Genomic DNA, 25,214 nt, shown 5'->3' on the forward strand with positions numbered 1-25,214 from the left:
AATGTAATTTCTTGTCTTTTTTGTTTCTTATTTCTGCATTAATCCTATTAAAATATATCAGTAAATGGTCCTTCTCATATTCATTTTCTGGTTTTCTTCTGCAGAGTTCAGTTCTTGCCCTGGATGATTCTGTCTTAGATGTTGATCAGGTCGATAACCTGATAAAGTTTTGTCCAACAAAGGAGGAAATGGAGCTACTCAAGGTAACTATATGTTGTCAAAGTATATGTTACATGTCAGTTAGATACTGATTTGGGTCATAAGTTCTACACCAGTTTCCTTTTTTTCAAATTCTATATGTGATACATTGTGCTGTTTGCCTCATAGCACCACTTTTCATCTCTATACACTTTTTGCTTTAAATTTCAGGGTTACAATGGGGATAAAGAAAGCCTAGGGAAATGTGAGCAGGTCAGTAATCTTGCTTCCCTTCTCTTCATTAGCATATATGTGATATATTTGGTCGAGCACTCCCATGCTGTTTACTGGCTGGGTCTGACACTTTAAGCACTAACTATTGTCATTATTATTTTTAAGAAATTACCATCTTCTGTTTGTAAATCTCTTGAAAAACTTGGGCCTTACTCTTTGTTTTATCTAATAATTGACAGCTTGATAGAAATAGGACAACACATCATGATTTGTATCTAAATCATCAGTTACTAACATACATTATTATCTTCCTTGAGTATCAGTATTTTTTAGAGCTGATGAAGGTACCACGAGTGGAATCCAAGCTAAGAGTATTTTCTTTTAAAATTCAGTTTCGTTCCCAGGTTGGATTTTTGGTCAGTTAGTTTTTCTTTGGAAATATCTTACCTTCTTACTAGGATAATTTTCTTACTGTTATATATATTGTCTTCTAGGTTGCGGACCTTAGTGGGCACCTGAACATCGTTAACTCTGCTTCGGAAAAGGTAAGTTAAGTTCCATGCAACTGGAAAGTGGAATTAGTGTTTGACTGAAGATTATGTGACTATTTGGGCCTCCATGCTCTCAGATTAGAAGTTCTGTCAAACTAAAAAGAATCATGCAAACAATTCTTTCTTTGGGAAATGCGCTAAACCAGGGGACTGCCAGGGGTGAGTTGATATATTGAAATGATATTTTAACATATATTAGTCTCTTTTTTCTTATCATGATTGAAAATAATAGATTATCTCATTATATTGCAGTATTTGTGAGTCTCAACTGTTTAGGAAATGAATGCTATGTCTATAGCTACAATATACATTTTTGTTGTTGTGCGGCAATATCCATGATAATGATCTTCACCTCGGATCTCATATAGGGTGTCAAACCTGGGCATTTCGGTTATGGTACATCATGCAAAGTAGATCTCTCTTCCTAGATTGACTTAAGTGCTGATGATAGAAATAAACCGGTGAAAATGAACAAAATTCCCTGGGTGGACTCAAAAACTTGGCAAAGCCTTGGCCAAGCCTTTTCTATTTAGAAAGAAACAAACCCATCTGTTGCTGTCTCCATAAATCCTGGATTAGAGGAACCAAATTCTGATTCAAGTTGTGTTAGTGATTCCCGATTCTATCACTATTGTATCTGAGATGGTGATTCTTCTCAATTTAAATTGAGGCCTGATATGCTTGGACATTAAGGAGACTGCAGTTCCTAGTTGTACCAAAGTATCAAAGGATCAACATTTTTCAATGCCGCCAAAGGACAGCCGAGAATGCTATTAAGAGCTACTGCTTTGTAAGAGTTTAATATTTTGGTGAAAGAAGAATACTCTGGATATCTAAAAAGTAGTTTCCCAACTTTCAAAAATGTTTGAAGAAATCCATCGAAATTGCAATAACCTGTGTTGTACTGGGAACATGGTTTGAAATGCTGGTGGAATGGAATGGTTACCACTAGTATTATACGATTTTTTTGGGATTCCGGTAGTGGACAGGGCCTAGGTCATCAAAACCAGCCTCAGATGGGGTGTCCTGTCTGGGATGGGTTGGTATTGGCCAATTTAGAGTTCGATTTGCCTAGGATGATATTTGTATTTGTCCTAGGTGTAGCAGGTTTGTCTTGACTAGTACTGACTTGGTATTTTCAGTAGCAAGGCATCTTTGACAGGGACACTCATAAATTTCCTTTTCTAAAGGAAAGGCGGGAGGGGGAGGATGGGAAGCTGGGTTCAAAGATGCCTTTAGGCATCTTGTGAGGCCCTTTTGACCCTAGCATGTGAGAGAGAGAGTGAGAGACAAGTGAGAATGGGAGAGGAGAGAAGAAGAGGAAGAAGGAGAGGAGAGGGCTCTCCATTTTGGTGAGGCCCTCCAATCTCCCCTTTTTTTCCCACAGTTGGCAAAAATTAGAAAAAAAGGAGGGAAACCCATGTTTTTTTTTGTTTTATTTAAACTTTGGATACGTTGTAGGGTGGACAACAATCTACAACATAGTGATTTTATTTGTTCGACTATGATATTTTTTGGAATAATATATGTTTTTATATTAAAATATTAAAAAATAAAGTATATGAGAATTTAGTCTGAAAAATTGTAGAATGCTTGCATTTGTAGTACGCACATGCTACTATTTTTATGGTTGGAGTATCTTCTTGAAAATATTTACAATCATTTAACTAATTTTTTTTATCAAGAAAATAATTAAAAAGTTCTCAAGTTCCTTAAAACTCTAAAAGGTTAATGGCAGATGTTTTAGTAAGTTTTAATTTTATTGACATGTATTTAGATTACTTTCAATGGAAAATAAATAAAAATATGAAAAATATTGGTTAAATGTAATAAATATGGAACATGTGTTGATAATTAACAAGATGAATTATAATATTTCCATCTTTTATTTTTTTGATTAACATATAAATTTCTTATTTCAAGCTATTTTAAAAAATACTAAAAATTTAAAAATTATTTAATCATTAAAAACATGGAACACATGTTTGATATTTAATTAAAAATCAATAATTATTTAATCATGAATAATATGATGAAATTTTAGTGATATGAAAAATGCATCTAAAATGCCCTTCATGGTTCTTTAAGTGGATGTTATGTAGGGAGCATAGATTTTTAGGTTAGTAGATGGCTTTTATTGAGAATAAGGGTCAGAAAGAGCTTGATATGGGTAGTGCCATGTGAGGGTGGGCTGAGAGACATCACTGTGTATGTGATTATTATGGAATAGGAAATAAAGAAGGTAGAGTTATCCGGTTGAAGCAGTATCTGGCGACTGGCTCTGGTGACGTGCAAAAGTGTACTAGAATGTTTGGAAGTTGAGACAGACAATGGGGGGCCACCTGCTGTAAGGAAGTGATGCAGGGGGCTGGAGTAGGCTCAATGGGACTATAGGACTATTGAGGTTGATGATCAGCATGGCAGAGATGACGAAGATACAATCTAGATGATTATAGAAGTTGCTGAGATATGGGAGGCAATTCGGACCTCTTAAGTAGGCAAAGTGGGAGTATAAGGAAGCCAGGCCATGCGGCATCATGGGTAGTTTGAGCCAAGATTTGCTATCTCGGTGCCGGATCGCGTACTGATACCATTTTATTACAGTGTTGGTGTGTGGTATGGTACGAGGCGGTAAGGCATATTGAGTGTCGGTACGGTATGAGTCGGTGCACCGATATGTCACCTATTGTATGGCAAACCTTGGTTTGGGCATTTGTATTATGAGAGGGGTGGTGGGTCCAATGCATCTGAGAGAGGGCATGCAGCTAGGGACAACCCCAAGCTACATAGGACCCAATCAACCAGAGGTGGTGGTGGAGGAATCAGAACCCTATTCAATACATTTTAGAAAGGGAAAGGAAAGAAGACAGGGTCAGGAAAGACGACAAGGTCAAGTCTTACCATTTATGGCATTGATCCGATAGCATGCCCAGATCCATCAACTAATCTTAGATAGATGCCAATATCAAGAGAAATGACAAGCATGCAATAAAGATTGCATAGTTAAGCGGTTCTGTTACAGTCAAATACTGACATGGGCTACACTGAACATTGTTTCAAAACATGATTTCCGAAGTGCAGAAGCAGGGTCTGAGTAGTGAGCCTCCCACTCTGTATGATATACACGGGCCATATTTGAAAGTAGAGGTTAAGGGTCTGGAGAAGTGGATTAGTGAATATAAGCAGCGGTATTAGTTTATATGGCATGGCACTGATGTATGCAAGATAGTCTGAGCTGACTAGGAGGAGCATCATGAACTTGCTTGTGTATTATGATAAGTTGACTTTCTTTCTGACGTTGATTTCCATGATTCTAACAACATCCTGATCTGATGAAAAAGTTGATTAAAGATGTCGGGCTGTTGTATGCTGTCCAGGTGGGGACTGATAATTATCACCTTAGTACAGGCAAGCTGGTAAGGATGTCATGGAGGACATGCGGCATGTTTACCGGACTGTGCAGCTTAGTGTATTGAATTGATGATGAAAGATATTGGGAACTTGCCATGTGAAGTCAGTTGTGGAGCAAGGGCAGGCTATGAAAGTATACACACAGACACACATACAATCGCACATGGGTCCTTGAGTTGATTGTCTGTAACAGTATCAACGCTTAATAATCAGATATCCTTAAAGAACACCCTTAAATACTAAAAACTACAAAAAAGAGTTGGCCCAAATATCTTCATCATACATAAAAACCTAGCAGAAGTAATGAAAAGAAAAAAAAAGAGATTTCTGGCAGTCCCTGTATGGGACTGGTACAAGGTCTTGTAGCATTAGTCAGTATGAGACAGCTCTATACCATACTGCTGTGGTCTGAGTGGGGTGCCAGTTTTTGAAACATTGATTGGGAAGCTGCAAACTGATGGAACTTCTGAATGGTCTTGCGACCAAACCATATAGGACTGTATCATGCATATGTACTATTGGCAGGGAGCTAGCATGGTACAGGGGATATGGTAATACCAACTAAGGTTTTAAATCCAATAGGATGGGGCCCTCCTAGTTTTTCCATGAAACAGGAGTCGCCATCATCCCTACATTTGGGATGAGGGATATCCTAGGACATGCTAATTGGGATGCTGAACCATGGTGCGCCAGGTTTTCCATGGGACAAGGCATATGACTACTACTTTTGTTTAATTTTCAAGCCCTTTTTTTGGAGTTAATACCTAGGACCACCTAGGTGGTTTGACAACCTTGTATCTGAGCTCTTTAAAGTATTCTAGTTTTACCTCATTGTTTTAAGGCTCAAATCCTTTTAGAGGTTTCCTTAGTTTCCTCATTGATAAGTAGCATTCGTGTAAGATAGTATTTGACAGTTTCAAAACATAAGCTTTTTTTGGGGCTAAACATAATCTTTGTTTAGGCTTATATAGTTTTGCTTTGGTTTCTGAACCTTTTCTATATGTATCTTAATAGTTGTCAGAGTTATATCTATCTATATATCACCCCATGTTTGCAGGTTCGGCCATTGGATTTAGGTTGGATAGCCTTCTCAAACTCACTGATACACGTGCACGTAACAACAAGATGACTCTAATGCATTATTTGTGCAAGGTGACTTTCTCTTCCATATGAGGTGGTATTTTTTCTTTTATAATTAGGTTTTGTTCATTAGAATAAGCTCGAGGATTGTTTAGGAATTTTCTGTTCATTTACTTTGATCTTTTCCGAACTATAGCTTGGTTCCATATGCATGTACGGTCCATGCATATCTGCATGTGAGCTTTCCAGCAAATGCTTTCTTAAATCAAGTTAAATTGGTTATCATAAATAAAGGTGATCTAAACATTTATGTAATTTGATTTCTAGAATAGCTAAATTATGTCAAGAGATTACATTCTCAAAATCTCTTTGGAACTAAATGTTGCAATTCATGCAAATCTTCTGAAAAATCATACATCTAAGCTTAACATAGGGAAAACCTTCTAAAATAGAAAGGTATAAAAGAGGATGAAAAATGATACAGATAACCATATTTAAGCTTGATTTTTCCCTATAAGAAAGTTTCTACCAAAACTTGGACAATATTGCCAGAATTGAAGCATTTAGTTTAGACTGAGAACTCTCCACAACACTTTTATTTATTTGTTTGTTTGTTTATTGGCGCTAGGCCTCTTTAAATAGACTGAGGATACAAATACCCACTTCCATCTGTTTGGACTAAGTTAGTTTCACTGGATTCTTTGAAGTCCATTCCACTTGCAAATCCATCATGTTGCCATGCTAAGCCAACTAGTCTGCTGGTTGATTCTCTAAACCAAACATATGTACTGGTCATGTCCCAGATGTGAAGGAGCATGGGATTGGGTATTCTTGTTTCTCTTGGTATCCATTAGTCCTAGATATCATGGTTGAGGAGTCACCTTTGAGCCAAATTATTGATGCATGGGGCAATGTCTTGCAAGATGGATACCTTTCGGTCCCCATGTAGCTTGGAAATGCCTTGTACTTACAACCAACAAAGATATGAAATAACTTCAAACCATGCTTTTTATTAGTGTAGAATAGGGGTGCAATCTAGCTAAGCTGAGTCAAGTTGTTAGAGGCTCGAGCTCGACTCGATTCAAAATACTCGAGCTTAAAACTCGACTCAAGATCGATCGAGCCTTAATATTGAAGCTCGAACTCAACTTGATTTAAGAAAAAAAAGAGTAATACTTAAGATTGACTTGACTCGACTAGAGTATCAATTAAGCCATACTCGAGCTCGAATTCAAACCTTGATCATAATTAAAAAAATATGGTTTCAATAAAGTATAACATAATATTATAGTTTAAAATATTAAATGAATAATATATATTATAAATAAAATATAATCTTATTAAACATATATATACTCAACTAGGTTTACGAGCCTTTGAGCCGATATTATGCTACTTGAGCTCGACTCAGAAAATTGTTTGAGCTACTCAAGCTCGATAATAGTCAAGTCGAGCTCGAGCAGCTCGTGAGCTATTTGGCTCATTTGCACCCATAGTGTAGAAATTCATTTTATAAAACAAAAAGGAAAAAAGCCTTAATATTGATATGTGGAATTTATAGTTTCAAGTGTTTCTTTTTTTTTTTAATAATATATATATATATATATATATATATATATATTGGCTAGTGTCAGACATCTATACTTTGCTTATTAACAACAAACAGGCTTTAAGTTTATGATAAGATCATGAGAGACATAGCTAAGCTTAAAATTAAAAACACTATAGTTGTTTTGCAGCACATTGCTCATATCTTTGGAAACTTACATATTGATTTTTTTATTTCAATTTTTGGTCTAATATAGAGCGTGTGATTTCATGTAGTTTGTTTCCTAATTATGGACTGGTCCTTGAATCCCCCTTCCCCAAAGAAAAAGAGTAAAAAAAAAAAAATAATGTTGAGTTGTAGAAAAAATGAAAACAAGGATAATCATGATTGCTCAGGGATAAGTAAATGGTCATAAAATGACATATTGATTTATAGTAATCACTTTCACTTTGATGCACACCAACAACAAATGTTGCATGAGCCATATGGGTCAACTTAGATGGCATAACAGTATGAACTCTTGTATTGTGCTAATAATTTGTCAATGCAGTTCATGTTGTAGATGCTTATAGTACAAATAAGCACTTTAATATTCGATGTGAAGCATTAAAGCAAGACAGTCCATTCCATTTGAGTGCTTTGAGTACTGTTTTAAAACCAGTCTGCACTCTAACCTATTTCATTGTCTGAATCACATATTATGGTGGGCGTTTAGTAGGGAGTGATCAACCTAAGATCAAAGGTGATGTGGGTAGAGGTGATAAGATCACCACGTATGGTTGTACTAAGATGATCTTATGTGACAGTGATCCCAAATCATCTCCACTCAAATCGCTATCCAATCCAGTGATGGGATATCTGTCTTTTAAGTCTGAGAATCTAAGATCAATTTCATGCAGTGATTCTGGATTGAAATTTAAGGACAAAAATATCCCTCAATCTAATGAAAAAATTGAAATATCAATTTATTGTTAATATATTTGATCAATATTATATGTCTAATATCATATTATATTATTATTATGTATTATATTTATGATATGTATTATATTATAATATATTATTAATCATATTATTGTCATATTATGATTCAATGATAATTTTAAATTAGAGTAAAAATATCTTATTGTACTTCATATTTATATGATAAAAGTATTTAAAATATTACTTCTATCTATCTTATTTTTCTAATCAAAAGAAATATTCATATTAATAAGTAATATATTATAAGTATAAATAAAAATATTAATTCTATAATAACAATTAATATATTTTTATAGGATTAGTAATTTATAAAAAAAATAAATATATTTTATAGAATATATTAAATATTAATATATTAATAAATATATTAATATTTTATTATAATATATTTTATATGATTAAAAAATATTTTTATGGAATATATTAAGGGTAGTTTTGGTATTATATGGTTGGCAATCTTGGATTTCCATGAAATACCAAACAGATTACTTGGGGATCTTTAATTACTCGACAATGGCCTATCAAATGTAGTGATCTTAGATCACCGGGGATCGGATCACTACAGAATTCAGATCACCGGTGATCTTGGATGATTGTGGTTAACCCATGTGGGTCATTGAACGCCACCACTAGATCAATTACAGTTGAACACACCAATTAGCCTCCTTTTTTGAGAAAACATCCCAATCACCTTTCAAAGAGAGAAATTGGTGTCTTTGTCAGCCCTGCCACCCTCTAAAAGAAGAGAAGAAGATCCCCAAATCTTCTGGTCAGGGCAATCTTGTTGCTCATTGCCTCAACTTAGATAAAGAAGTGTGAGAGGAGGTGCGGCCTTTGCTCCTAGATAGAGCTTTTCCGCCCTCCATATCCCTTGATCTACCAGGCGAAGAAGAAGAGATCTGGAATCCACTCACATATCTGGTCGGTGCCAAAGCTTTGCCACCCTCCAGCTCTTTTGATCTGGCTGGCAAAGAGAAGAAGAGATCTGGCTGAAGCCAAAATCTGCTGTGTACCATCTCCTTTGATTTGGCTATCGAAAAACGAGATGACAAGCTCTCTTCTTCCTTCCTTGATCTAGTCCATAATGGGCTAGTGGCCACAGAACTCTGCTGTTCCTCCCTGCAACAGCAGCAGTTTAGGCTAATGGTTGAGGGATGAGATGAGAGACCAATGGTAGGTAGGTTATGGTTCTGTTCGACTTATCGTCTGTTTTTTCAAAGGATTCCCCTCCCCCCCCCCCCCAACATCTCTCTCGGTCTCTCAATTTCCTAACTCAGCCATTGATAAGACTGGGTTAAAGAAATAGTGGTTCAATTGGTTAAACCACTCAGGCCAGTGGTTCAATCAGGCCTTCTAAAATTTCTTATTACCCAACCTAACCCACTATAGCTGGAGTATGACAGATTGAGCAAGGCGACCAGGTCTCAAAACACTGACCTTGACCTCTAGCTTATCTCACTTATTTCATCAAGCTATTGCTTGAGTAGGGCTAGGAGCCATTTTTGGTGCAGTTGTAAAAGGCTTGGGCTGAGTCGGGCCATGCCATAGGTTCGCGTCCTCTTGGCACTGCTACATTGTGCAAAAAAATGCGAAAGATTGGGTCTGCTCCTAGTTTGCCCCTCTCAAGGCCTCAGATTGGTGGGAACATAACTGGGTAATGGCAAACATTGCTTGAGTAGGACTGCTACAAGAGCCAATGAGGTTGTTTTTCGAGCTTTGATTAGCTATCTGTTAATCAACTAATTGCTGCAATACTCATTTTAAGTGTCAAATTCTTTTTACATCCAAAAATATCACAGTTAGATATTTTCATTTGTCTAAAATACTTTTTAAATGTTGAACATATAATTTATATATCTACCACAATTCACTCCCACCCTAATGTTGATGCTTAAGATGAGCACAGATTTATTTATTTATTTATTTATATATTTTGCTACAACCCTTTGATGACACCTTTTAGTAGTATGAACATTGATAGGCCATTCAATCCAGACTATAAGTTTCTTTTTTTCCATTTTTTAAAGTAATTTTGACATGAGTCTAAATGCGAAGGCTTGATCTCCTAACCAATCAAAAGAGGCTTTGAAGTTTATTCTTTTGGTGGCCAACTAGAAGATTATTGCCATAATCAATAATAGAGATCTTGAAATTTGCATAATAGTCCCCATGCTCAAACAATTTGTTGGTATGATGAGTCCAATTGATGGATCTTGAAATCCAACTGTATCAAGTTTGGAAACAATAATGCACAACAATAAATATAGGCTTTATGTCTAGGTTTGGTAGTATATGCGCCCAAGCACTTGGCTAATTTTATATCTGTTTCATTGTTTGACATGCAATTGATAGATTGGTGCCTAATAAAGTGTTGAAATGGCACATGAGATATATTATGGGCATCAAGGTCGGTTATCTTAGTACTAGGTATTGGTATCTTACCAGTTTGGTACGGTATGGTCGGTATGGTATGGTATACATTTGGTGCCGAAATAACTGCCAAACCATTTACTCTATTTTTATTTTGGTACATCTCGGTTTAGGTTGGTATGCCCCTCGATATGGGGCGTTATGCCTCAGTACAGACGGTACGGAGCTTGTATTGATTTGAAGTGTGGTTTCGTACCGGTTTCTTGCCAGTATAGTATGGTATAACCGGTACCAATTGGTGTGGGGCGATATGGAAAACCATGACGGGCATTATTGAAATGGCATGCTTCCATGTCCTTGCATGTTGCCTGTATCTAGTGTTGGCATGAAATACCTGGCAACGTATTAAATATATGAAAAATCTCTCATTCAGTTGGTTGCTTTTGGTAATCGGTGTACAACTGATGGCCTAGTTGCAACTAGGAATGATTTGGGTGACTATTCATATAGCTATCAACCATGTATGGTGACTTAAGTTGGAGCCAGTGTTGCTGATATGAGAACCTAATTGCTGGGATAGATGATATTCTCATGGATAGATGACCTTCTCATTATCAAATAATCTTTTCACGTTTTCACCTTGAAAGACCTATAGTGCCTGTACCAGTCACTAAACTTATTTTCTATGGTCCATTGGACCTGCATTCCTGTTTTTGAGAAATATGTGATGCTTTCAGGGAAGAACTTCAATTGCATAAACCAAATCACAACCTTATGTTTAATAGTTCATCGGAAGACATGATTATTTTTAAGAGCGTATGGGATGCCTAACAAGGAATTCACTATCCAACAAGGGAGAATATCTAGACAGGGTGAGGAGGATTGGTTATATAGTTAAATCCAGTACTGACACTTGCTAAAAGAGATTTGTAATTTATGTTGTGATAAAAATATACGATTTGTTTATGTACAAAATGTTTTTTCTGGGAAGAAGTGTATCTGATGCTGTAATCGAACATTATAAGTAAGAACCTAGTGGACATCATTCATATTAGTTATGGGTTTGTGTTACTACAATTAGAAGGATGGATTTTATATACTGTTATGGTAGATGGACTTAAATGCAAATGGTTTTGCCATCACCTGGTAGGACTTATCCCATGAGTTCTGATTTACTTGGTTCGTTGAAATATTGTTTTCCATACCAGCTACAATTTAGATAAAGAGTTCATATGAGATGTGATTAGTCTGATTAATTAGCTTTTAATTGATTGCCCATGAAACAATGCTTGAATTGAAGCTCTAATCTCAACATAATGTTGTGATCCTATCAACTTTTCGAATGAATCAGCCTATAGTGAACCTTTGCACCCACCTGGTGGCACTTGGGTGGTGTATGCTGCTTGACCTGCTACTTAACCTTTAGGATCATTGCCATTAGTGGGCTACTATTACTAAAAGCATCAAGCTCATGTATGATGTGTCCCCTAGCTCTATCAGTGTGCATGAGTGAGATGGTTTACTACTATTCCTTCTAGGACAAGGAACACGAGGGGCTGGCACCATTGGGGCTCTGTCTATGTAGAGGGGCCATGCTGCTTGCTATTGCTTTTTTCTCTCCTCTCTCCATCTCCTTTCTAGTGCGGGTGATCTAATACATGGGTAGGCAAGTTGGTTCAACCAGGGATCCCATGCAGATCCAACAGCTGGAGGCCATTCCTTATTATATATGTATATATGAGCTCCCTCTCCATGCATTGTCTGAATCAACAAGCAAAGGTTTTTTTTCTTTCTTTTGCATATTTTTGTTTGAGATTTTCCGCATGCTTCTTTTTAATCTTTAGGGCCTTGTTTCTGTCCTGGTATCCTACTTCTATTACACTCTTAGTGCTAAACTTGGTTCAAAAGTTCATGGAAACAATTTCATTGTGGGGTAGATCAGTCATTACTTATAAATTACCTCTAGCATGTAGCATTCAGCTAATGCATGGTTTGTTTTGAAGCATATGCACTTAGCAGTGTTTGATCAGCCGGAACATGATCTTCCTGTTAAATATATAAAGAACTTCACGCAATTATTTAGGGGCATAATTGTGTTACCAATGCCATTCATCTTTCTTCCTCTTTCTACAATCAGTGAGCAGCTTGATTTGGATATTCATAGCAATGAATTTGTTGTTGGCTAATTGTTACCTATAATATAAAGTTTTATAGCTAGACATGATTAGTTTAGAAGTATAACTTCTGAGTTCTGAGTAATGTTTGATCTGCTAATACATGATTATATAACCAGTTATCCACTTTGTTTCTTTGGGGTGAGTTTTTTTTCTAGTGCTGTACCTTCTACTACTTGATAACAAGCTTTGTTTGGGGTTTGATGGCAACATATTAGTTGTTTTCTAGATCAGTTGTAGGCTAACTTCAGCAAGAAGAACTTTAACCAATGCATGAAGTTTCGCAGCAGATACCTAATTTTCTATTATTTTTTTAAAATAATTCTTCAATGGTTTTTTTTTTTTTTTTTGAAGCTTTTAGTTGCTTTTCTACTGCCATAACTATTAGTTCACTCTCATTGACAAACTTCATTTGGGGGTTCATGGTAGAAAATACATTGTTGGGTTGATTGGTTATGGTTTACCTCCAGTTGGAGAATTTCAGCTGATTCATGATTTTCCTGTTAATTATTTGAACAGTCCTTTGCATATGTATAGCACTATAATCATATTAAAAACCTTTTCTCATCTGCAGTATAGCTTGGTGATAGTTAACTATGTTATCAACAGTTCTAATGGAATATCTTCCACTCTCAGTTTTTCCTTAACTCTCTTAAAGAATTGGTTGTAAAGCTAGGATCATGTCCAGACGGTGCGGGCACATTCTACTGGTACCATACCATTCTAGGAAGAAAATGGTACCTAGGGCTAGGATGGCTTTGGGACACTGGTTCTATCTCGAAGCAGGACATTATGACCATCCTGGTTACTTCTGGACCCTTGTGATGCACCAGGATGGTCAGGATGGACCCATTGCAATTTTTTCTTTTTCTTTTTTTTTTTTTCTTGCTGTTGACGACTGTTTCAGCCTATCCTGATTGTATTACCCTGTCCCTGTTCATACCATTGTAGGAGCAAACTGAGACAGGGCTTGATACCGAGATTTATACTCTTATTGCAGTGTTTTTTTATTTCATTGCCCTATCTAATTCTGCCATTTTTCTTCCTTGCAACCTGCAGGTTCTTGCTGATAAACTTCCAGAACTTCTTGATTTCCCAAAGGATCTTGTTAGCTTGGAAGTTGCATCAAAGGTATTATTTAGTTGTCTGACTCTGGAAACTTTTTGAGTTCTTCGTTAGATGTGTAGCTCACAACTGATTGAGCGAAACAACTTATTTATGTACAGATACAATTGAAAACTTTGGCGGAAGAAATGCAAGCAATAAACAAAGGATTGGAGAAAGTTGAACAGGAATTAACAGCATCTGAAAATGATGGTCCTGTATCACAAACTTTTCGTCAGGTATCAATGCATAATCATCTTCTTTGCTAGTCATGCTTGATCTTCCTCCTTCCTTCTGTTGGCTCAAAATTACCTTTGTCACAACATAATCAATTCATTGAATTTTTTTCCTAAAAATGTGTTTTTTGATTGTAGAGACCATGTTGACGTTGTTGATCTTAATTTCCTTCACCTTACTTTGCAATATGTCGGAGTTTTTGACACAAGATTAGGATGCATGTAATTTCAAAGAAAAGCCAAGGATGTATTGTTCAAGTATATCTGTGCTATTAAAAACATTTATAAAATGATTAAATTCAATTTAACCATTATAAAGCTCATAACTGAGATGACACTAGGATGATCTGGCTTATAAGGGTATGATACTTCATAGAACATACAGAAAATGATTTCCATGTGTAAATTTGGTTTGATTCTTTAGTGTTCTTTTGCAAAGGAATGTTGAAGTTGAAGAGAAATATATTTCAAGGTATGTTATTATTATTATTTTTTATTGTGATCAACTGACACTGAGGCAGCACATGTAAATTGTGACCATAGAAAACACATGACTTAACTGTTGCTATATGAAATATAAGATCTCGAGTAGGAAGAAATGCCAGGCAAATTAAATAGAACTTCCTCCATCTACCATTGGATTAGAGACTATCCCTATTCCCTTGATGCAGTTTGAAAAGAGCAGTGTATGCGAATCCTTAGTTTTCTGAATGCCAAGTTTCATTTTGTCAGTATTCTAGCACAATCAGGGAAGTTCTATGGGACTGTATATGATGTTTCTTTGTGGCACTGTCTCCAAAAAAAAAACCCTAAGATATAATCAGACATTTTGATTATGAAAGACTTTGTAGCATAATTTTGACATAACATTGGAATAGGTGATGAGATATATGCAGTATTAGCTACAATTTATGATTTTGCTTTATCACAATCAATGATCCAAATTCATGAATTTGAAGCAAGGTGCTGTGTACAGCTGGGACTCTTTATTGACTTATTTGGCTTATTTTCTTATTATCTCTCTTTTCTTGATAGCTCTGACTCATTGATTGAAACCTCCTTTTTTTTTTTTAATCCAGACATTGAAACAGTTTCTTGTTGTTGCTGAAGCTGAAGTTAGGGCATTAACTTCACTTTATTCCACTGTGGTATGTCTTAAAGCAATTTATGAGCAAAAAGAATGTTGATTCCACAACCTATAAAAAATCAAATCCCTAAAGAAATGACAAGTAATGAAAATTGCTCAATAGGGTAGGAATGCAGATGCTCTAGCCCTCTATTTTGGAGAAGATCCAGCAAGGTGTCCATTTGAGCAAGGTAACTTTGTAACCTAAATCCACCATATTATTATTATTATTATTTTTGTAGATGTGCTGATGTATAGGCAAATTGTAGTGACAAACAAAAAAAAAAAGTATTGGGATGAGAATGAAAAAAATGAGTTCAAGGATTTCCTAGATGAATATCAAATCATGTTTTTTATGTGAATTTATGGTATTAAATTTATGCTAATATTGTAAGTGTTTATGAGGCCACATGGGGGAGTGACAAATGTTGTGTGTGAGGGAGAGATATTTGAGCCCAGGGATGTGGAGATACTGATAGAAGTGACTTCCATTGCAGGAGTTGAGGTTTGAGAGAGAATATAGAGGATAGGGCATTTTTCTAATATGTACATATTCATGCCATGAAAAGTAGTTCTTATTTTGGTAAGTGAAAAATAATCGTAACTTCAAAGGTTCATTTAATAAAGTAATTTTTAGTTCAAGAATCAAAAACTGATACCCTCTTTCACCTAACTTTGCCTTTTATAGATTGTCATATAGCATACCTGACACAGTTAAATTTTAATTCCAGTTAAATTTTGCTACATTTCTCATTAATCATAGTTGCTGCTGTTGGGTTTTGCGCAGTGGTTTCTACAATTCTCAACTTTGTGAGAATGTTTGTACGTGCTCATGAAGAGAATTGCAAACAGCTAGAGCTAGAGAAGAAGAAAGCTCAGAAGGAAGCAGAAAATGAGAAAATGAAGCTCAATATTTTAAAGAAAGATCCTGAGATTGTATCACGATCTCCAACTAAAAATGCCAGCACTTCATAATCAATGTTCTGACAGTTAAAATTTGTTCCTACTGACAACACAAGTTTTTCTAGATGGGGGAGAAATAGCTGTTCTCTCCTTTGCCTGGCACCAACAATATGGGATGGATAAAATCTAACAGAGATTGTCATTGTTCAAAGATAGAATACGAAGTAAAGCATCTCAAATGATAGGAATAAGCCCAGGTGGACAGATGCTGTGAAAAGGTGAACTTCTACTAGCAAATGCAATAATGCAAATGCAGTTGTTGTAACTGAGAGGTGGGCACCACTAGCACTTCCCATTTCTGCCTAACTCTGTTTATGCTTTTGGCTTTTAAGTTATGATTTTATGGTTATTTTATATTCTTTAATGCAGCTTGCCTTGAAGCAGAGGTGGAACAATTTGGAGAACCCCATCGCAGCCATCCTATATAAATTACTAACCAGAATCTATGTAGTTGTAGACATATTTCAGAATAGAAAATTTCATTTGTCTAACCATAGTTTTGTCATTTTTTCTTTTTACTTTATTTGTGTATATCCTTTATGTTTTTATTACAAAAGGTTATGTAAAGAGAATTCTTGATTGATTTAATCACTGAAAGCCATTATCTCTTATACTTTCTGGTGTCTTTTGCCCTCAACAAACTTGATCTGACACTGCTCATACGGAAGACTGGAATAGGTTTGATTTTACCACCCAAAAAATCTAGAGTTTTGATGGAAATTGCAATACCAGCAATAGGAGATGCAGATAATATCTTGAGCATTATTTTCTAGAATTTTGCAGCAGATAAGAGTTATTCCAACAGGGAGGGAAATAGGTCAGGTTAACCTTGGAGCAATAACTTATTTGGTTTATGATCAAGCTTAGAATTAGAATTAGAATGGCTATAACTCTTGAAGCATTTGATTCGTGATTGTAATCGGAATGAGAATGGAAATTTGAATCCTTAGGTTTTACAAGGATTGGTTCGTTCCTGTTCTACCCTATAATCAAAATTGGAACATGACTCGTTCTAACTAAACAATTGAAATAGAAGTCATCCATTCTTATTTTACATCCTAACTTCTCCTAACCAAACACTCCCTCAAATTGATTAATTGGATCAGCTACAGTTTTCAACCAGCAATTGATGCCCCAAATTCTCCTTTGCTATTCATATTTGTAATGCACATTTCTGTCAGTTCCAAACATGAGTCTTCCCTATTCTTAAAACAAGTTTAGTCTTCATCAAGCACTCGGCTTGAGCTGTGGTTTTCATTGAAAGGTTGCCGGAAAAGGATAAGAAAAATTAAAGGAATTTAAAGTGCTCCACCCAACAGAAATTTATAATTAAAATATATTTTCAATAAATAATTGATAAACTATAAATTGCTTTGAATGAATAAATTAAGTTGACAAGTATTTTTTTATCCTAGAAATTCTGATATGTAGGAAGCTGAATAAAAATTATGCATATCTTATGAGCTTTCCAAGACTGTTTTGCCCATAATATGTGGAACATTGTTTCTAAGACATTTATATGTGGGAATTTGTAAGCAACAGATAGAAATTCCATATGATTTGATACGCTATGAATTACAATGTTCGGGATGGTTCAGCATTTCATAGGTATGATTGTGCAGATATAAATATATTTATTCTTTTAAATTATGATGAAAGTATTTTCTGAAGGAGTGGGGTGGTCTTTCGTGGGCACATGATCATTCCCTGGAGCTGCTGTAAGATATGTGATCCGACATGATCAGATGTGGTGACGCCTCTCAAAGCATAAACAGACGGTCATGCATGCATGGAATACCACATTGGTTTTTGCTGGATAGACCTACCCCGGTGCCTTGCTAAACATCATGTTCTTTCAAGACCTAAAGCAGAATCTGATGTAATTATTGCAATCCATCAGCTGGATGGCCAACTATTACCTGTTTAAAGGGCAAACGTTTGATGTGAAACGCTGCAAAAAGTTCATATTTGTGATTCTGAAGCAGTGAGTATCGGTTGCTTTTATCTGAAAAATTAATAAATAATATATATCACTTATTTTATGAATATATAGTTAAAATTCCAAAACTATCCAGCTTTTGGTGTCATAATTTTCCATCCAATTTCTCCTTCTACACATTAAACTGCTTTGTCTAGAATTTGCATGATCGAAAACTAAAACCTGTCTATGTAATTAAACTAAAACAACAATTTTGTTATGCTTCTTAGTGAGAAATTTGATAAAAAAATAGTGGAACCGAAAACTAGAAAAATTGTATCAGCTAGGAAACAGGCCGAATGTTATATTTGGCAGGGTGACTTGCTCCATCTACCAGTTCTTTCACATAATATTTGTTGTGCCAGATATTTGGAACCCCTTGGTGAGAGGCCGTTTAAAATCAAAGACAGAAAAAGCAGATTCCAAAGGCAACCTCTATGTTTATAAATAGCACTACATGAAAAAGGAGCAAACAATCCTACAACAAAAAATCCACTGAGGTTGTAGCTTTTCTAATTTGACAGTTCGATCTTATTGCTTGTAGGGTGAAATGGGTTGTTCATGAACCACTTGCAATCTAAGAGGACTGCTCAAGCTTGTGATGAGGAATCAAGCCAAGCTTAAAATCTCATGTTATGGCTTATATATGAATCAAACGAAGGTCGGATGGTATAGACCCGGATGGTATAGACCCAAGTGTTCAGACACCTCTTTTAGGCGGTCTCTTGAAGGTAGCGTATTCTTTAGCTTGGCTCATCCTTGGGGTTGCTCTGAGTATCTGTATAATAATTCTTTTAAAGATCTTGGCTCAAGTTGGCATTGCTGATGTTTTGAGCCTTAAGGATTCTTTTAGGTTTGTTGTTGCCTCCTGGACCCCTGTGGTTTCCGATTTGTGTATATAGGCGTGTGGGTTTCAAGGGTCTCTTGGGTTAGCCCTCGCTTCTTGGTTGTCGAGGTTTTCTTATCGGTTATTCTTGTTTGAAAGTGAGGCACCTGCGATGTTTTGGTCGACTATTCTTATTCGAAAACGAGGTGCCTTTGACTTTTTTGTGACTATTCTCATTTAGAAATGAGGCATCTTTAGTTTTTTTGTCAGCTATTCTCGTTAAAAAATGAGGCATCTTTGACTTTCTCGTTAGCTATTCTCGTTTGGAAACAAGGCACCTTCAGCTTTTTCGTGGCTATTTTCATTTGAAAATAAGGTATCTTTGACTTTCTCGTTGGCTATTCATTCGAAAATGAGGCACCTTCAGTTTTTTTGTCGGTTATTCTCATTCAGAAATGAGGTGCCTTTAGCTTTTTTGTGACTATTCTCGTTTGAAAACGAGGCACCATCAGCTTTTCTATGGCTATTCTCGTTTAGAAACGAGGAACCTTTGGCTTTCCTGTGGTTATTCTCGTTTAGAAATGAGACACTTTCGGCTTTCTTGTTCGGAAACGAGGCGGCTTTAGATTTTTTTATCGATTATTTTTGTTTGGAAATGAGGTACTTTCGATTTTCTCGTGGCTATTCTCATTTAGAAATGAGGTGCCTTCGATTTTTCTGTGGCTATTCTCATTCGAAAATGAGACGCCTTCGATTTTTTCGTGGCTATTCTCGTTCGAAAATGATACACCTTCAGCTTTTTCATGGCTATTCATTCAGAAACGAGACGCCTTCGGCTTTCTATTTGACTATTTTCATTCGAAAATGAGGTGCCTTCAACTTTTCTATGGCTATTTTTATTCAAAAATGAGGCACCTTCCGCTTTTCGATGGCTATTCCAGTTTGGAAATAAGGCACCTTTGGCTTTTCCATGGCTATTCTCATTTGGCAACGAGGTGCCTTTGCTTTTCTAGGCTATTCTTATTCAGAAATGAGGCATCTTCGAGGATCTTCTCGTGGCTATTCTCTTTCAAAAATGAGATGCCTACAAGGATCTTCTTGTCTACTATTCTCGTTTGGAAACAAGGTGCCTTTAGTGTTCTCATGCATATTCTCATTTGTAAATGAGATGCCTTTGAGGATCTTTTCATGGCTATTCTCATTTGAAAATGAGGCACCTTCGAGGGTCTTCTTGTGGCTATTCTTGTTCGAAAATGAGGCATCTTCGAGGATCTTCTTGTGGCTATTTTCGAGGGTCTTCTCATCGGCTATTCTCATTTGGAAATGGGCACCTTTGGTGTTCTCATGGCTATTCTCATTCAAAAATGAGGCACCTTCGAGGGTCTTTTTGTTAGCTTCATCCGGTCGACCTCCTTAGGTCAGCTTCATCAGATTGATCTCCTCGATCGGCTTCATCAGGTTAGCCTTCTTGGGTCGGCTTTGTTAGATCGATATCTTTGGATCAACTTCGTTAGGTTGGCCTTCTTGGATTGACTTTGTCAGGTTGGCCTAGGTCTTTACTTGTGTTTGATTTTATCTTGGCTTCAAGCTTGAGTTGGACAACTTGACCTCGGTCTTGATCTTTACCTCGGCTTGGTCTTTTTTTCAGCCTTAGGTTTGATAGCTCAGCGTCGATCTTAATCTTGACTCGATCTTGAGCTTGATAGCTTGGCCTTAATTTTCATCTTTATCTCGGCTCGATCTTCGGCTTGATAGTTCATCTTTGGTTTTGATCTTCACCTTGGTTTAGCCTTGATCTTTGCCTCGGTTATGGGCTTAAGCTTGACAGCTCGATCTCGGTCTTGAACTTTACCTCGGCTCGATCTTGAGCTTTGCCTAAGCTCGATTTTGATCTTCATCTCGGCTCGATCTCGAGCTTTACCTTGGCTCGATCTTAAGCTTTGCCTCGGCTTGGTGTTGATCTTGCCTTAGCTTTGTCTTAAGTTTTGCCTCGGCTCGATTTTGATTTTGATTGGTCGGCATCGATTTTGATCTTTGTCTCGGCTCGATCTTGAGCTTTGCTTCAGCTCGATTTTGACTTTGACCGTTTGACATCGGTCTTGATCTTTACTTCGACTCGAATACTCAAAGACCTGTGGACCTGTAAAAAAGAAGAAAATAGAATGATGGATGAGGACTTGAAAGCCTCTTACTATGAGAGTTTTGAGTTGTGCGAGTCTCTTCCTCGTAGAGCCTATTTTCTTAGAATGTCCTTGATTCTATTCAGATAGATAAAAAAGCATGAATCCATCATGATTTAGGGGACAGAATTCGAGAGATTTTCGTAATCTCCTTGTTTACATTTTAATCTGTCATAATTTTCTTTCTTATTTGGATCTCATCAAAAATTCAAAATTTTGACATATAGATGAAGAAGCAGGAATATATCATGATTTAGAAATCAACAAATTTCTATAATCTTATTCTTTATCATGATGCTGCAATCTTCTTCCTTATTTGTATCTCATCAAGAATTCAAATTTTGAAATATGGACGAGAAAGTATGGATATATCATGATCCAAAAATCGGAAGATCCCTGTAACCTCTTTTATCTGGATACTGCGATCTCCTTCTTTATCTGAATGTTTTGATTTTCTTTCTCATTTGGATCCCATCAGAAATTCAAATTTCAAAATATAGATGAGGAAGCATGGATCCGTCCTAATTCGAAAATTAGGAGGATTCCCATAACCCCCTCCTTTATCTGGGTGTTGCGATCTTCTTTCTCATTTGGATTGTATGCCCCCAATTTTGATCCCAACTAAGATAGCCTGGAGAACATTAACCGATCTACCTGACTCGTGATAGTGAAAGATGAAGCACAGATCTTCCTAGGAGGATTGTGGATCCTGCTCTAGTTGGCGTTTAGGATAATCTGGAGATGGTCGGATCTGATTGGCATTGACTGATCTGGAGATGGTCGGAGTAGATCTGGTCGGTATTTGACTAATCTAATCTTTAAGAACTTGGAGGCATTAGAGTGGCACAATAAAGTTTCTTTTATGTAATACTTGCTCCTTTCCATAAATGAGCCTGGACCTTCCTTCTAGTGTCAATCAATTACTACAGAATTTTGTTTTGGATCGGCTTGGCTGGAGCTGGGTAACGATTGCAGGACGGTGATGACAGGATGGCATCGATCAAGAACCTACAAAATAAGTCTCTGATTGGAGTTGGCTCGGATGGGGGTCTTTTGATGCTCAAGTCAGAAGTTTGAATAGATGGAAAGGAGTGAGCGTATTAGGAGAGAAGTGATTTCATACATTGAGAGTCCCCCGTGGGCCTCTATTTATGGGTAAAGACTGAAGAGCCGTGAGAAGGAAGAAGAATCGAACGATTAGCCTTGCCTTATTGGATGAGATATACTGGTCCTCTCCTACTTTATTTAGAGAGATATATTTATTATTTTTTTCTTTATCTGCTCACGACAGATTGTCACATAGATTCTAAAATTTTTTCAGCTGACGTAAATCAAATATGATATTTTTCTAAAATACCAGCATGGGTTGGCCATCATCAAGATTGGACTGGATCCAGCTCCCTATACGTTGACTTTATCTGAGGAAAAAATTTTCTACCCGTAATAGATTCTGAATCTAAATTCAATAAGCTATATTGTCCTTCAAGTTAAGGGACTACTTGTAAGCTTGTGTACCTAGTTTATACTTATATTTATGACAAAACTTTGTGAGGTGGATTGCTAGTATGACTACTTAATATGATGGCACATCCAGGTGTGAGTACAAGGTTTGACTTTGATGAAGAAGAAGTTCTATACCATTACTGCTCATCTTAGCAGCCTTATAGGTCTAATGTCCAACCTTACCTATAACTATGAGTAAGTCTTGAGTGCCTAAGTTCATCCAATCCTAATAGTGGATTCCATCCCCTCCACTTAGATAAATTATCGTCGTACCCTAGACTCTTTTCTGATTCTATGGTTGATACATGGTGCATACTTTATACATTATATGACTAAATGGACATAAACTAGCTATAATTTCTTAATTATTGTTGGTACTAAATATGCACATGGTATTTAGGGTGTATCGTACTTCCATCATCAAGTTCAAATAAGATTGTATATATATAATAAAAATTAAATAATAAAATATATATTTATAGGATGTTGGGTGGATAATCTCTAATTAGTTCAACGAAGATCATTATAATTTATTCAACATATACAGCCACTTAAACGAACGAACATGTAAGTCCGTGAAAATTATAATTACTTTGGACAACGTACATAGTAAAAAAAGGCACAATAATGCAGAGAATGTAGAGGAAGTGCTTGAAGAGTGTGACCCCTTGGATGTGACGGAGAGCAGAAGAAAGCTGAAGTCTGCGGTACGCATTCCAAATTCCAATGATATCCCACACTAATATTAAAAAGTGAAGATGGCGCTGGATCCCCCTCCTTAACAGTAGCCAACGGACCACCAATCCCCATGATAGAAAGACCCCATCCCGAGAGAGACGTCTCACCTAATTGCGTACCCCGGCCCAAATGGGCCAACCTCTCTTTTATGGACATCTTGTCGTCATCTTCGGCTTTTTATGCTTCCTTAGCTGTCCTTGGAGATGGTGGTAGCTGGCTAGTGCTTGGCCGGGGCAATGGACATGAAGCTTTTGCAAGTTAAGATTGACAAATTGTTAAGTTTTTACGAATATGGGTGATGGTACCAAACACAAGATTAAGATCTCCATGACGAATTTAAGAGTATCCACCAATTTAAGAACACCTTGCCTTGCAAGATGATCATTTCTTGCAACGAGAAATACGTAACGCAAACTCTATTCTATTTATAGCACTTCATTTTAGATAATGAATTCATTCCAGTACTACCAACCATAGAAATACGTTTTCTCTAAGATACATGGTTCATACTGGAAAGGTACAACGTTGGGCTGCCGGCGCTCCTAGCTTCTCTTTCTGGAGTAGGTTTATCAACTCCGCAATCACTAGAAAGAAAGTGAAGGCCCCACTACTACATTCATGGACTATTGATTTGATTGATCTCTATTTGGTATTCATTCGACCTGAGGCAAAAAAAAAAAGTGGGATTTTTTAAGAAACATACGATTAAACAGTTGAATGCAAAAGAACAAGAAATTAGCCACTACAGTGGCAGCCCAACGGTAATGATCTTGAGCTCTCCTCCAACGGCTGAGATTCGAATCTCAAATAAATGCCAAAGTGAAATGACCCAAGACGATCACTATTGGCAGCCTTGGCATGGAGAATGCTGGGAGCTGTTGCCTATTATACTGATAATTGTGGTAGCATGGATGGTGACGTACTCATCGAACGGTAGGGAAGGATTAAGCATTGGCATGGTGTATCGAACATTACACCTATGGGAAGGAGCCTCAACAGGGGGGTTGTTGCACCGATCTCCCCCCTCTTCCCATTTTTCTATATTAAAAAAAAAAAAAGAAAGAACAAGAAATTAGGATTTGTAGTCTGGATGTTAATTCGGTATGCTTATCCATAGACAGTCTAGGGTCTCAACCTTGCAAGATAGCTTTCCAACCTCACTTAATAGGTCATTGTGGGTGAGGAAAACTTAGTAGATTTTTTTTTTCATATTTTAAGTGCTCCATGAATTCTCCTATCTTATTATTTTTATATGCAAAACTAATTATAAGCCTTTAGAATAAAAATAGCCTAGACAACATTATAGCCAACAGAAAGTATAGGGAAATTTGACGACCAAATAGCTTTGAGGTGCCTCCACAAAATCAACAATTTTATTTTTATTTTTATTTTTTTGCTTCATGAGAAACATGAGATATTTTAAAAAGTTTCGTGACTTGGCTCATTTGAATATATCTAAATGTCTAAAAGGTTTGGATCTTAACATCTAAATTTGTTTAAATGGGCTGAGAGGCTGCACAGGGATGACAACGAGTTGTATATCGATCAGATCGATTAATATTTGTATGCATCCTATCATAAAAAATCCATACCTATAACAACCCTGCATGCATCTTGGATGGGCTCGGGTAAAATAGAGGATGCAAGTTAAGTTGGATCAGATTAGATATAGCCATCTTATTTCGGATCGGATCGAACAAGTCTCATAAAATTCCTCCAAACCCTACATATCATCGTGCTTCTAATGAAGATTAAGCTCTCAAAACTTTTGGAACGTAGGAAAACCCTCAGTCTCCCTTAGGTGCTCTCCTTCCCCATAGATTTTCAAAAAGAGAATGATTTATGAAAAAAAAAAATAAGCAAAAAGAGAAAAAAATCTTAGGTACTCTCCTACCCCTTGGATCTCTAAAAAAGAGAATGAAATGAAGAGAAAATAAGAGAAAAGAAAAATGTGAGGGAAAATGTCTTACTTTTTAATTTTTTCCATCTTTCCTTTGTTTTCATTTATTTTTCTTATTTGCCCCAATTTTTCCTCTATTTTTTCCATCCTCAGGAGTCTCAATCGGGTG

At 36.5% G+C, this 25,214-nt stretch overlaps 1 protein-coding gene across 1 annotated transcript in view; it reads left to right on the forward strand.

Annotated features, from left to right (window-relative positions):
• The window catches only part of LOC105038138 (formin-like protein 18), a 36,942-nt gene extending 20,818 nt beyond the window's left edge, over nt 1-16,124 (forward strand). The window contains exons 7-17 of the mRNA XM_010913847.4: nt 105-203; nt 370-411; nt 696-776; nt 867-917; nt 1,001-1,082; nt 5,392-5,486; nt 13,551-13,622; nt 13,718-13,834; nt 14,911-14,979; nt 15,082-15,148; nt 15,745-16,124. Coding sequence (XP_010912149.1) covers nt 105-203; nt 370-411; nt 696-776; nt 867-917; nt 1,001-1,082; nt 5,392-5,486; nt 13,551-13,622; nt 13,718-13,834; nt 14,911-14,979; nt 15,082-15,148; nt 15,745-15,932 — 963 coding nt within the window. The 3' untranslated portion in view covers nt 15,933-16,124. The remainder of the gene's footprint in view (nt 1-104; nt 204-369; nt 412-695; nt 777-866; nt 918-1,000; nt 1,083-5,391; nt 5,487-13,550; nt 13,623-13,717; nt 13,835-14,910; nt 14,980-15,081; nt 15,149-15,744) is intronic.
• The last annotated feature ends 9,090 nt before the right edge of the window (nt 16,125-25,214 follow it).

This window comes from Elaeis guineensis, chromosome 1 (assembly GCF_000442705.2).
Source record: "Elaeis guineensis isolate ETL-2024a chromosome 1, EG11, whole genome shotgun sequence".
NCBI lineage: Eukaryota > Viridiplantae > Streptophyta > Magnoliopsida > Arecales > Arecaceae > Elaeis > Elaeis guineensis.